The sequence below is a fragment of the Protomyctophum parallelum genome (genome assembly GCF_964188405.1).
Source record: "Protomyctophum parallelum genome assembly, chromosome: 16".
Taxonomy (NCBI): Eukaryota; Metazoa; Chordata; class Actinopteri; order Myctophiformes; family Myctophidae; genus Protomyctophum; species Protomyctophum parallelum.
Genome location: NC_139711.1, coordinates 19,090,544 through 19,105,180, shown reverse-complemented (window position 1 = coordinate 19,105,180; position 14,637 = coordinate 19,090,544). Strand labels below are relative to the sequence as shown.

At 43.4% G+C, this 14,637-nt stretch overlaps 1 protein-coding gene across 2 annotated transcripts in view; it reads left to right on the top strand.

Moving 5' to 3' along the window:
• The first annotated feature begins 270 nt into the window (after positions 1-270).
• Positions 271-14,637, top strand: part of dlg3 (discs, large homolog 3) — a 165,456-nt gene continuing 151,089 nt past the window's right edge. For both annotated transcript variants that reach the window (XM_083786477.1, XM_083786475.1), the window contains exons 1-2: positions 271-768; positions 1,570-1,701. In XM_083786477.1, coding sequence (XP_083642603.1) covers positions 753-768; positions 1,570-1,701 — 148 coding nt within the window. In that variant the 5' untranslated portion in view covers positions 271-752. The remainder of the gene's footprint in view (positions 769-1,569; positions 1,702-14,637) is intronic.

Here is a 14,637-nt window from a genome sequence, read left to right as displayed (position 1 = left end):
TGATTTTTCTTTTTTTTTGGGGGGGGGGGGAGTGTCCCTGCTTTTTCTCTCTCAGCGAAGGGGTCCTCACCTATGGTCCTATCACCCCTCCTCCTTATTGGCCTGAAAAACCTTGAAGACCCCTGCACCTCTATGGCCTGCCCTGCACTAACAGGCGTTGTATTCACATGTTGTCCTATCACCACTAGATGGCAGCCTTTCCCAGAACCTGACAGGGCTGATGTGGTTTTAAATGGAACTGATAAAACCGCACACATCCATCCGAATCACTGCAGCTGCCTGCATGGAGATCATAATTTCACCACGAAGAATGTAACCCCCGAGGACATAATATTCGGATAGTTCGTGTGTGGGGGCAAATAAAAGCTTAATTCACCCGGTTGTATAAATAAGTAGCCTATTATTATTATTCCCCAAAGGGTTGGCCATGAAGACCCGATGTTTTTCATGAAGGCGAGGCGGCAGCAGCAGCATAGGAGGGGTGGTGCCGCCGCTGCTGCTGCCGCGTTTTGGACATTTTTGGGCCAAAGTTGTGGGAAGTTCATGTGCAACTTCTCGTCTTCTCTCTGAGGCTGTGCAGGGTTCGCAACAAACCTCTACAAAGTATGTTAACGATGCTGTGAGTGAACCAACGTCTGTCTGTCTGACGGCAACAACCAGGATAAAAAGGACTTATTACATTGCATTTTTGGAGAGCTATCTACTGAAAGTTTTTCATTTCCAGCACAGAAGTCGTGTGTTGACGTTACACTATGGTTCATAAATATGGTAAGTGCATCAGATTCCTCACGTGTTTGTTCATATTATGTCAACAAAGTTCTTTATGGAACTATGGTCACATTATTGCCGTGGCTTCAGTTATTGACTATAAGTATATCCGAGACAAGGAGCAGTTATAGTATTAACACAACTTTTAATTAAATTGTCAGTAATTGACATGTCGTTACTAAACTAAGGTTTGTTTCAGCCGTTTTATATATATAACCTCAAGAAAACTCCCTCGGGAAAACAGGAAGTGTTTTCCACTGCAGAGCAGAGCAAAAAAACTCATATGATGAAAGTTGCTGGGGTAAATTTAATTACCGCAAAGTGGCGTGTCATCATCATGTCATCTAATAATAATTACATTTACAACTCAAACTCATATCTTTTTTTTCTTTCTTTTTACAGTATACATGGGGGCCTACTCAAAGTAAACCACAGCCACCTAAGCCACAATAAGCTGTTAGAGCACGTCAAAAATGAAAGTTTGAAACGCCGTTTATCGGTTTATGGGTAGCCTATATATATTGTTATATCTACTAATATATGTCAACAGTCATTCATATTTGCGAGGCACGTTATCCGCATTTAGTATCAACAGAAAGCATTCATGTATTTCCACCTCAGCTATAATGCAAAGTAAACAACTGTGCACATCACATCGTTCGCAGTGATCACCTCTGGCCTAACCTGCCCTATTGGCCATATGTCTTCTCTGTCAACAACACCAGCAGATTGTAATGTATAATCATAGGATGATTTATTATGATGAAGTTCTATACTGACATGTCCTTGTGTTTGTGGCAGACACAGAGCGGGCAGTGGGACTGCTCAGGCAGTACCAGGCAAACCTCACCACTCCAGAGGAGCAGGCCCTGAAGTCCAGCGTGGGGAAAGTCTCTGCCATCTTTGACAGCCAGCTGTTTCAAGCCCTTCTTGGTAAGTAAGAGACACTGTAAACAGCAGGTCTGTGTGTGTGGACTGGACTGGACTGTGGACCTGACCAATGTTGTTGCGATTGTGTACTGTACTGCACCCACCCACCATATACAGCCTATAGCCTTTCTCTTAAACTAACATCAGTGTTTTCTATTAAATCTCACGTTTTATATTCAACCCCCCCCCCCAATAAATAAATAATAATAATAATACAAAATCAAATTAAATAAATCATATTTAACCTGACAATCTCTTGGAATTGCACCGTTGCAGGACGCTGTGAGCTTGTAGTAGGTCAAGCTATTAGTTTTCTTATTTGTTTTGTCTCTTTCTTATATATTTGACAAATCTTGTTTTTTGATTTGACCAGTTTTCATAGTATAGTTTGTTGATTACTTTTGACGCAGTAATGCTATGTTTTAGGTAGTCTATATAGGTATTAAAAGTCCTAAAATTGTCACTTTACTGTCATCTGAGGAGTGAGGACCCCCGACCCCCCCATATAGACGTCACCGGTCTGTCCTATATCAATCTACTGCTCCGATATGTTGCCACTGCCAGCAGTCAGTGTTGTTTTTGGCAGCGATTTTTGTTTTAGTGTTAGTCTAGTTTAAGTCGACAAAATATCATAAGGTTTTAGTCGATTTAATCTACAGTTGATTTAGTCGACTCCTGCCTTGATGCCGTTGTAATGACTGATTTTACACTTGCTGAAAAGAGCCGATCTACAAGCTCTGCGACGTGTTGTGAGCTTGTAGATCGGCTATTTTCAGCATGCAACCAAGTGTAAAATGACTTATACTGGATCCCTTGTCCACTAGTCCCTTCCTAACATTTTAGTCTAGTTTTTAATTGTTGACGAAATTGCCAATAGATTTAGTCTTACTTTTAGTCATCATAGCTTAGTTTTCATTTAGTTTCCATTTAGTTTTCGTCAGTGAAAAAAGGCAGTCGACGAACATTTTTCGTCATAGTTAATGTTTCCTGGTGGTTCGCCACAGGATGTGGAGAGTATTAATTTGTGTGGGAAGTTAACTCAGCCTAAATGTTTCCCTATTAAGTCCTGTGAAAGACTCCTTTCAGCTGACCTCACAAAAGCTTTGCTGTAGTGTAGTGTTTACTATATACCTGCCCAACATGCTTGGATTAATTGTAATGGAATCCCATGAAAGTTGGACAAAGCACCTTTCGTCACCGCTAAACCCCTTATCCCTAAACTTATTTTCCTTTTTTTTTTTTTTTTTTACTATTTTGCAAAACATTTTTGAATAGTTAAAACAAGCTCACAACATGTCAATGTAGATTGGCTAGTTGAACTATTCAAAAATGTTTTGCAAAATAGTAAAAAAAAAAAAAAAAAGGCAAATTTAGGGATAAGGGGTTTAGCGGTGACGAAAATGGAGCCCTAGTCTTTATCCGTTCTTGAAAAGAGGTGGGGGACACTCAATTCAAACATCTCACATTAGGGAGAGTATACACGGTCCTGACCTTGACTCAGAGACAACTCATTCTATGCAAACATTGTTACTCATAGAGGAGGAAGCTGAAATGTTTTTATTGGCTCATCGTTGCCAGAAAGTGATAGTGATGCTTGGCTTGGCACAGTGACTAATATGGATATTATTAGCAGTGCGCAATTACTCTTACGGAAAGCCAGAAACGTGACACTGTCAGAGTCTTTTACGACTTCAAGCCACCTGGTATTCCTTTACTGAATCTAAACACCTGCTAATGCAATGTGACTATACCTTCAAAGCAAGGCTGAAGAAGACCCTGTGAACCCTAAACTCAGTGCTTAAAAAAACAATAAAAAAACCCACTGGAATGGTCCTTCTAATTCCGATGGAGTGATAATGACGCCTACCCTTATAGGTCTACCACTGCTACTATAGTGTTGACCTGCTGCTGTTTCTCTGATGATGGGGGATGGGTTACAGTATGGCTGGGTATGAGGAAATATCATCCATCTCTAGGCCTAATGGTCACATATTATCAGTAGCTAGCAGAGTTATCACCACCCAATCGAGGATACGCAACAGTCTTCGTACATGATGTTGGTGCCTGTTGGAATGACCAAAGGTGTGTAAAACATGGGCTCGACTGGCCACGACAAAAACGGTACATCAGAAACCTGTGTAGCGGTTTCACATGTCAGGAAGAAATACCCTTTGGCATTATTGGAGGACTTAGACACTCAGTATTGCTGTCATATAATATGACATTTTGACCCATTCAAGCCGGGAAAGTATCTGTGTCATTAACCTTATGGCTATTGACGTAATTGACGTAATTAATAAAAAAAGCCATCATAACCGTTGACGTAAATGACGTAACTGTTGGCTGGTTTGGCTTACGGCCGATGTAATCTACCTAAAACCGTCCGAAATCCTCACACAGTGAGCGCAGTCTTTATGCATCGCTGCGTAATATGCGATATTTGGGGCTTGATTAGAGCTTAATTTTACTTAGTTAGTAAAATAAACGATGATAGCTTAGCACCCCAGACATCTGACTGTGTAACACAGTGAAGAAAACTAGCGGATGTTGTGATCCGTAGAACCGGAAATGACATCGCCAGATTCGCTCTATTTGGTCAAAATCTGCATAATGGTGAAGTTACCGCCACCATCAGGACTGGTTATAATACTGGTTAAAATGAGATGTAGTGTCTATGTCACCAATATTTCTATTGCCATTAAAATGGTGAATTAAACATATTAATAGTGCAGGTAGAAGGCACAATCCACTGTTAATTAGGGTGGCCATAAGAGGGTTCAAATGTAGCTATATATAGCAACATAAGTTTTTCAGAAAACTCTTAGGATTTAGAACATTGTTTTAGAACAGTGGTTCTCAAAAATAGCAGATGTCCAAACAACCTCACAGTCCGTCACTTTGTGCCGCGCTGCGAGCTTGTACATCTATTTTGCTATGCTATGTTTAAAATTTATTTTAACAGTGTTTGAAACATTTTGAATTTTGGGGGGTCCGTGGCACAAAACATTTTCAGATGGGGGTCCACCACAGCCAATTAAATATCAATTTAGGGGTGCTACTGCCTGGCACTAAAAAGTTTGAGAACTACTCATTTAGAAGGCATTTGTATAACCGGCCTCAGGTGTCTTATGGGTTGAAAGGATGGCGTCATAGTGGAAGTCTCTTTGAGGGGGGGAAAAAAGTCCCAACAGTAGAGAGAAGATCAAAATTCAAAATCCAACTTCCTAACATTCCACAGGAGGAATCCTATTAACAGTTTCCGTGCCGGGAATGGATTACTCCAGGTTAATGTCGCTGCCGTATCGGACATACCCGCCTTTTGTTTTATGTGTTTAATCCGCCGTAATGTAATGAATCAAAAGAAAATCCGTCTTCGTCGCGGAGTATGAGACTGGATGCCTTCGCTGTGATGACAAAACCGGAAATCGTCACATGCTGTGGGCTGCTAGGGCTTCTGGGAAATTGAGGCCAATGGAAATGCATTGGGTGCAACGCCTCATTGAAACCAATCGTGTGTGCGTCTTCCGGGTGCACCAAGATGGTGGATGCTACACACAGATCATAACAAACCACGGGAGCTTTTTTTGATGGATTTTCGCGGATTAAAAGCCCAAATAATTCAGCGTATGCTCTAAAGGTAATACAACAATCTCGGCAGTGAAGGGGGGTTGATTAAAATGCGGGATAATCGTAAAAAACAGTCAAACTGTTAAACAGCCAAGTGGCTGCTGTCCCAATCCTCATCCGACCACAACTTTTCGTCGACTACCTTTTGTTCACTGACGAAAACTAAACAAAAACTAAATAAAAACTGAGTGGGGAGGAGGCTTCACTTCCGCATTATCGCTTGCTCATGATCAGAGCTTCTGTTCTCCAGACTGTATATGACGGAAGCATTTGAAAATTGCGAGAGGCAACAGTCTGGCAACACCAGACTATTCTCAGGCACCATAGTTGAGTGGAGTCAATTGAGGCTACATGCATGGGATGGGAGCTATCGACTCAACAGGTACCAGAGGTGACAGGAAAGTCAAATGAGGCTGGGACCCTCGACTCAACATGTGTTTTTCATCAGGCATGGCAGGCGAACGGAGGCGAGTGAGGCTGGTTCACAGAGCCAACAGGAATACAGTGCTATGCAAACATCTCTCATCCTGTTATCCTACTGTTGTTTGCCTCTGCAAGCTAAAGCTTGGGGTCATGTAATGTGGACTGTGGTCATATATATGTTAGCAGTGTTGTCATGCGCACTCTTCTAGCCCATTAAGACCTGAGGCCCATTCTACAAATGCCTTCTAAGTCAGTATAGCAGATGTACAAGCTCGCAGCGTGGCACGAAGCGACATGCTGAGAGCTTGTATATCTGCTATTTTTTAATAGCCAACGCAAACTTCTAAAGTTACACAGACGCTTTCCCAGTTTTAATGTGTTCGTCTTGTACAGAGTTTTATTATATGGGGGGGGGGGGGGGGGGGGGGGGGGCAGAAGCCATTTTACGATGTTCTCTTTGAACATCTCCACAAGCATGTATAAATAGTAAATACTTCTGGTGATTGATTTTGTAACTTCAGGAGAGCCATGGAGTCACCCTGAGCCATACTTTACACACACACACACACACACACACACACACACACACATGTGAAAGAGATGGCACTGACTTTGAAGCACCACTATGGGAAGTGTGGGAAGTGTTCCATGTTGTGTGGGAAGTTGGCGAGCTGACGACTAGATTGTGTGTCTGCATGGTTGCACAGTCAGGAACAAAGGTTGCCTTAACTGTGCACTCATCCCTTTGTTGTCGTCCCCCCCCGTCCCCCCCCAACATACAAACATGACACGAGAGGCAGGGTGGGGGGGGGGGGGGGGGGGGTCACACACACACACACACACACACACACACACACACACACACACACACACACACACACACACACACACACACACACACAACCAATTAGGTTCTAGCCTAGCTTTCAATAGCAAGATTGAGGCAACAAAGTGTGGGGGGGGGGGGGGGGGGGGTGAATTGTTTTGCCCCGGTGAGGAGGACCCTTTGATTTTGACCCACTTTTTCCTGAACGTTTTATTTTAATGAGCCGCGGGTTGCTTGTCTGTCATCATGTAAAGTGCATCATGTAAGTACCAGAGGCACATTCCTCCTTTTTTTTGGTCTGATTCACCCCGCCAGGCAGGCAATCAAGTGATGATTCCAATCCTCTTGATTAGATAGGTACATGGCAAACAAAGGAGGTCACACGCACTTGTGTACAAAGTATTTGTAGGAATACCAAAACGCTCGCCTCAAAACACAGTCGCCTCGGGCGTACACCGCCGGCGTAACTGCTCTGCCTGGTATACCTAAACGTAATCTCAGTAAACTATGCCTAAACAGTTAAGCCTAACATTGTTTCTAATCGTAACCTCTGTAAAACGGTGCCAAAACCTAACCCTATTCCTAAACTTAGCCCCAGTAAAACTATGCCTAACCCGGCCTAAACCTGTTTCTAACCTTATTCTCAGTAAAACAAATACAAGAATACAAGAACCGCCCCACTAATCGGTCGGTGGAAAAAAGAATAATAATAGGTTGAGTGTGTTTTAAGGCGAGGTTAACATTTTTTGAGTGGTGCAAACCACTCCTACAACCAGCTTGCAATGTCCTTGTACTTGTTTGTTTGTTTGTGTGTGTGTCTGTCTGTGTGAGCATGAGTATGTGACTTAATAATAGCAGTAGGGGGCGCCAGAAACAGTGAGAGGGGTAGTGACTCTAATGAGAGAGAGTGAGAGAGAGAGAGAGAGAGGGAGAGAGGGGGGGGGGGGGGGAATTGCACCACTCAGTTCACACGTGTGTGATTTTTGTAGAACATCAGAGATACATTTCAGGATAGGACCCACAACTCTGACACTGTCCCTGAATGGACATAACGGATAACAATGTGGAAATAAGTCCTCTGAAAGGGACTTCTGCCTCAGATTTAAAAACAAAAAGAAGGGGGAGTTTTCATGTTCTCCCCGTGTCCCCTAGGGTAGGTACAGTACCCTCACAAAAAACATGCAGTAATTCTGGTCTCTAAAATACCTCCCCCTGGCCAATAACATGTTCCTTCCACACGCTACGTCCGGCCGGGGAAACTCTCCCCTGTCAGGTGAAAAGAAGCAGCTTGGACTCCTCATGCATAGAAGGAAGCATGAGGGAAGTCCGCTGCCCCCCCCCCCCCCAGGTTGGCAGAGGAAGTGTACAGGATTACAGTAGATAATTGACACTGGGTGAAAAAATGGGTTACAAAATCGTGGGATAAAATTTAAGAAAAACTAAAATGGCCTGGAATTGATGTGGTCTTTGAGGGCTGGAATGGTGCATAGAGTTCTCCCCCCTCCTCCCTTTCCTTTCCTTTTCTTTCTTTTTTTATTAAGTTAGAGATGGGGAAAAAAAGAGATTCCATACTTGGAGGTTTTGTATTCATACAAAACCTCCAAGTATGGAATCTCACAGTCAGGACTGTGATTTCTGTCAAAAAACCTCTGCAACCCATGCGCTGAGTGAGCACTCTTTTCTATTGTGTTAGCTATTCTAAGAATAGTAACCATGTAAATGAAGTTTTACTTGTGTTATACAGTATAGTATAGTATGCAAGGTGGCTAAGATGCCACAAAAGAGCAAATCTTGCAAATGTGCCTCATGCTAGAACTTCCCTTTTTTTCTCTATTGTTTAACCCACTTAATGCATACTTGAACTTAATCTGTTTTCTGTCGGCTCAATAGATTGTTGTTGTTTATAGTGTTTTAGAAACACATCATTAGAGATGCCCAGATGTTTTCTTTCCCTATTCTGATACTCAAAACTTGCGTATCGGTCGATACCGGCGAGTACCGATCCGATACCAGTGTGTAATTAAAATCTAGGACTGTGGTTCTCAAAGTGGGGTCCTGCAGGGACAAATGGGACCATGCTACGGGTCCATTTGGTTCCATTTACCGGTACACTCTCAGACTTATGGTGGTCCTTGAAATGTAATAGTTGGAGAACCCACAGATCAAAATTCAGTAAGAGGATAAAACCGCCATGCAACATCAACTGAAACATTAAAAAACATGACATGTGATAAGTTACGTGGTATCGGTGAGTATGGCAGTCTATGCCATTCCAATAATGCCACATAACTTATCATCACACATCATGATATTTCATCAGCATTTTAGGCACATTATCAGCAGCTTTTCCGATAAGGGTATCGGAACATCTCTACAAGTCATTGTGGGACTTGCCATGCTTGAGGTTCAACATAGGCCTATGTCGAGATAACCAAGAATATACAGTACATATAATAATAGTATACTCTTGCATTTGGGCTTGTTGTTCTCTGCCAATAAGCTTACAGTGTACTTACTGTAGCTATTTCCAGCGCGGTAAACAAGTTCTTGCTGATCTCCTTTACAGTTGCTAACTGCTCATCATGCTGATTCATGCTTTAGAGAATCTCACGCGGATAGTTTTCTTCCAGGAAATAAAACGTCTGGGTCTCCGAGGCTACGCAGATAGTGGATACTAGGTTTTCCATTGTGGCCAATGGAGGTTGTGTTGTGCCATTATTATGTCTTAAGTTTAAGAGTACTGTACTACACTGTATAACAAGGTACATTCACAGTGGCAGTGTTAAGATACATCATGGGGTGTTTCTCACTCGAGGCTATAAATGCATTGTCTATAAAATAACAATGGGCTTAATGTAACTAACTAATGACAGCGGTACTCTGTAATAACTTGGCCAGGACCACAAATCCAACTACAAACTAGAAAAAGTGCCCTTCTGGGCACAGGTCTCCACCAGGATGAGCAGATGTGAATAATTCCAGGCAAAGGTTTTTCCTTGGCCTCTAGGGAGTTGGCATACAAAGTTATCCACAGATCCGTGCAGTTAGAGGTAAAAACAGTTTTCGGCCAGTTATAGCGCCACCTTGAGGCTGAGTTGAAATTGTTCATGTGGCATTTCGTCCTCGGCCTAGTGGGAATGTGGGTGCACAATTTCACGGAAATCACACGATGTGTTCATGATTTGCAGCATTTTGTTTGAAACTGAGCAAGTGGCATTTCTTCCTCAGCCTAGTGGGAATATGCGTGCACAGTTTCATCGCAATCGGACGCTGCGTTGAGGAGTTGTGGCGAATTGTACAAAGCGGGCTACTCCTGAAAACTGTAGGAGCCAATCGTGGCCAATCAGGATGGAATATGAGAAATCAAACAAACCTGTCTTGATCACATGACTATGGAGATCATGTGTACCGATTTGCGTGAAATTTGGATAAAATCTGAAGGAGTAATAATAGAAAATGTGTTTTACATATGTCGGCCTCCTGGTGGCGCTATAAAGAGCAGATGTGAAAAATTCCAGGCAAAGGTTTTTCCTTGGCCTCTAGGGAGTTGGCATACAAAGTTATCCACAGATCCGTGCAGTTAGAGGTAAAAACTGTTTTCGGCCAGTTATAGCGCCACCTTGAGGCTGAGTTGAAATTGTTCATGTGGCATTTCGTCCTCGGCCTAGTGGGAATGTGGGTGCACAATTTCACGGAAATCACGCGATGTCTTCATGATTTGCAGCATTTTGTTTGAAACTGAGCACTCCTGTGAACTTTGGAAGCCAATCTTAACCAATCAGGATGGAGTGTGAGAAATCTGAAAGACCGGTTTCGTTGAATGGCTCTAGAGAGACTGTGTACCAATTTGCGTGATGTTTGGACAAAATCTGTAGGTGTACTGTGCAAAAACTTGTTTTGCACAAAGCGGCCTCTTGGTCGCGCTATAACAGGCCGTTCTGGAAAGTTTGGGGCAGAGGTTCATCGTTGGCATCCAGGGAGTGTGTGTGCAAAATTTGGCATCGACCGGGTTAACGGTGGCCGAGATTAGCTGCTCACGGACACACGGACGGACACACGGACGGACGGAAGGACACACGGACGGACGGAGTGCAAAACATACTCTCCCCCCACTCTCCCCCCAAACCTTCGGCCTGGTGGAGACAATTAGGCCACTTCTAGCTCTTCTAGAGAGTTCTCATTTTGTCAACTTATTTAGATGAGCAATACAAATAACTGAATTAGTTGCAGTCTGTGTATTGTTTGTTCCAAAGCTCATGTTTTGTTACCAGTATGATGATGACATGTGTGTGCCTAGGGCTGGTCACACTGTAAGAATGTAAAAGCTTTCAAATGTCATTCATTGAAATGGGACCATAATTATTTGAAGAAGATTATGCTTATTTAAATGATAGTGTAGATACAAGGTGGTTTCTGCGTGAATGTGTGTGCACTCCATGCGCTTGTGTGTAAGTGAGGTTTGCTCTTTTGTCAGCTGGCCAGCAAATTAATGCCCACACACAGTCACACACACGCACACACACACACACACACGCAGACACAGCTTTATACTCCTCCACAGTCGGACACTGTGATGAGTCACACGTGCCCCATTCTTACACCTTTTGTTCTCATGGTGCCTTTTTGGAAATGATCACACTAACACACACAGCACAGCGCTTCCAGTCAGCGGGGGGGGCGGCAGGGATCCTCCTGCTGCTGCCCTTTGGTCTTGTGGATGCAGAGTCGCTTGCCCTGAAGTAGCATGTTGTTGTTGTGAAACAGTCTGGGGTCTTTTATAATCAAGTTCACAAAAGATGGATTCTTCGCAGTTATTGTTTCTTGTCTTGAACTTTGGGAAGTTGTTCCACTCTTATTACCATAAACTGCCTAGTACGGCAACCTCTTTATGTCAAAAGTGCAGCAAAGAGGGGCATGCGTGTGACATCAGCAACATATTGTCCCCCGCATTCTCATCAAACCAGTGTTGATTTCGTCGACTAACACTATGACGAACTACCTTTTTTCACTGACAAAAATTACATTAAAAATGAAATAAAAACTAAGCCATGATGATTAAAACTATGACTAAATACTGTCTTTTTAATTTATATTTTTTGTCCCACGATTTTGTAACCCATTTTTCACCCCTGTGTGAATCATCCTGTGATGTGATCCTGGGCTCTACACACCCTCCGCCAACCTAGGGAGAGCAACGGACTTAACTCATGCTTCCTTCATGCTTGAGTGTCCAAGTTGCTCCTTTACACCTGACAGGGGGGAGTTTCCCTGGTTGGACGTAGCGCGCGTGGAAGGAACACGTTATTCCAACCAGTTCCTTTCCCCTCCATCAGGCGTCCCGGCTGGCCAGGGGGAGGCAGTTTAGAGACCAGGATTACTGCATGTTTTTGTGAGGGTACCTACCTTAGAGTATATAACTCTATGGTACCTACCCTAGGGGACACGGGGAGAACATGCAAACTCCACACAGAAAGGCCCTTTCCCCACTAAATATACTGTCGATTTTGTCAACAAATAAAAACTAGACTAAAATGTTAGGAAGGGACGCAAGCTTGTAGATCGGCTATTTTCAGCAAGTGTCATTAGGACAGCATCAAGGCCCGCCAAAATACATTTTAGTCGACTAAATCTACAGTTGATTTAGCTAATTTCAGAGCGCAACACCCGAGCACAACCCAGCCACGACATGTCTTTTAGTTCTACTGGATCTCTTCTCCACTATATTCCTCCCTTACTGGTCTTGTTTTTATTTGTCATTTTGTTGAAATTGTTAATATATTTAGTCAAAGGGCGCTTTCACACCGGACATGTTTGGTTCGTTTAAAACGAACCATGGTCCGCTTACCCCTTTGGTTCGGTTGGTGTGAACGTGCATACGAACTCTGGTGCGGATCAAAGAAACGAACCATGGTCCGCTAAAAAAGGCCGGACTCGGTTCGCTTCCAAACGAACCACGGTGCGCTTCGTTACTGGTGTGAATGCATTCGGACTTTATAGAGGACCAAATACAGGACGATAGGTAAAATAGCCGTCGGGCGTCGGCAGTTGTGAGGCTGCATTAATAAGTATAGTTATAAAAGCATGTATTTTTTTACGGGGATCATATGACAGCTGACAGTCTGATTTTAATAGTAGACGCATACAGTATATGTCGAGGCGCAGCGCAGCATACGAGGTTCACTGCATGCGCAAAATGTGCAAGTTATCGACATGGAATGGTGTACGGTATGGCACACGATGTAAGCTTGTAGATCTGTTTATTTTAAGCATGCGCCGGCCGCCGCCACGCAAAGTTATGACAAAGCATGCGAATCTGCGATGCATGAGTCTTCATGCGAGTTTCTCTTTCAACTCGTGTCCCCTCCTTTTTGTGTGTGTGTGTGTGTGTGGGCGCGTGGGCGCGCACGCACATGAGGGGACTGGGGGAGAGACCCATATATTTATATGGGAGAGACGCAGAGACAGAGAAATATTTAAAATCATCCATGTCGCGCAGGCCGCAGGTATCGAGAAAAAGCCAATGTTAAATAAGCTATACACAGGTGGTCCCAAATGATTAATTGATTACATCACTATAGCAAAAGACGTAAAACTAGGTCAACTCAATTAGCTGCAGCGGAGCTGTTCTGACTTGAAGCTCAATAACCAACTGACCAAACCATAAGATGACATGGAAATGCCCGCCGCGGCGCCGATTTGATGCGCAGAAATAACATGGGTGAAGGTGCACACATGGAAGAAAAGTCCTTTTTATCGGGGATACCTTGTTGTAGGCTATACGTCTCCGTGAATGTATGCATCAGCATTCAGCAGCAAGCACATTATTGTTCAAACACCTGCTCCTCTGTTCATCTGTTGCTCTTATTTGGCTAATAAAATAATTAATAAGAATGAATGCAATAGCAAGTTGTTGCTGCCTGTCATGTTGCTGTTCTCTTCTCTCTCTGTGTGACTGAAGGTTGCCCCAAAAATTGTAGACAGTGATTTCCCCTCATGTTCTTTTCCCCCTCACTATTTGGTTCGCTTAACATGTCCACGTGTCATTTGTTTACATATTTGGTACGCTTTACAAAGTCCAGTGTGAACACCAAACGGACCAAAATCAAAATGCAAATATTTCGGCCCAGGCCGTGGCGTAACGGTCTGGGCACCTGACTGGTAATCCAGTCGCAGTGTGCCGCGGGTTCGACTCCCGAGCCCGACACGGCCTTTACTGCATGTCATCCCCCCATCTCTCTCCCGTTTCCTGTCAGCCTACTGTCTGTCCCTTCAAAAATCAATAAAAGGCGTAAGCCGCAAAGAAATATCTTAAAAAAAAAAAAAAAAAAAAAAAATGCAAATATTTGGTCCTTGGTCCTTGATCCGGACCTTCTAAGCGAACTTTGGGTGTGAAAGCGCCCTTAGTCATCATGGCTTTGTTTTTAATTTCATTTTCGTCAGTGAAAAAGTTTGGGTGGTGTCAGATTATTGTTTGCTTTGTTGTGGCTGTGGGTGTCACTCACTTTGAAGTAGTAGTTTGACAGAATGAATGAGGGCTCCAACTAGAGTCTTCTTGAGGGGACAATGACAATTGGGTTCCATTGACATCAACCACTTGTTCTCTTCCCTCAAGGTATAGGATTCCATCCAGTTTACAGATGTGTTATCAAATCGCCTTCGGCTACGATTGACAGTGTCAAACGCCTTTTGGAAGCCCAGCATGACGTACTGAAGTATCTGTCTACTTTGTGTTTGATGTGTGTCAGTCAAATAAAATACAGTAGGCACTATAGGCAGGTGCACAGTGGAAACAGCGGTTTTCGTTCTGTGAGGTAGCTGCTGATCCCTTTGCAAATGAATCTCTCTATAAGCATTGAGATGGAACAACGGATGAAAGGATGGAAACAGGGTGCTAGCTAGGAAACAGCCCGGTTCTAATTTGTTTCCTTTTTTGGGAGGGATCACTCTCGCTACTCACTGGAATGTTGGACACGTGTCCTGCATTGGCTATCAAGTGATGACACTGCTAGAACCCTTATGTACTGCTGCATTCACTTGTCAATTCAATTCAATGTTTATTTCAG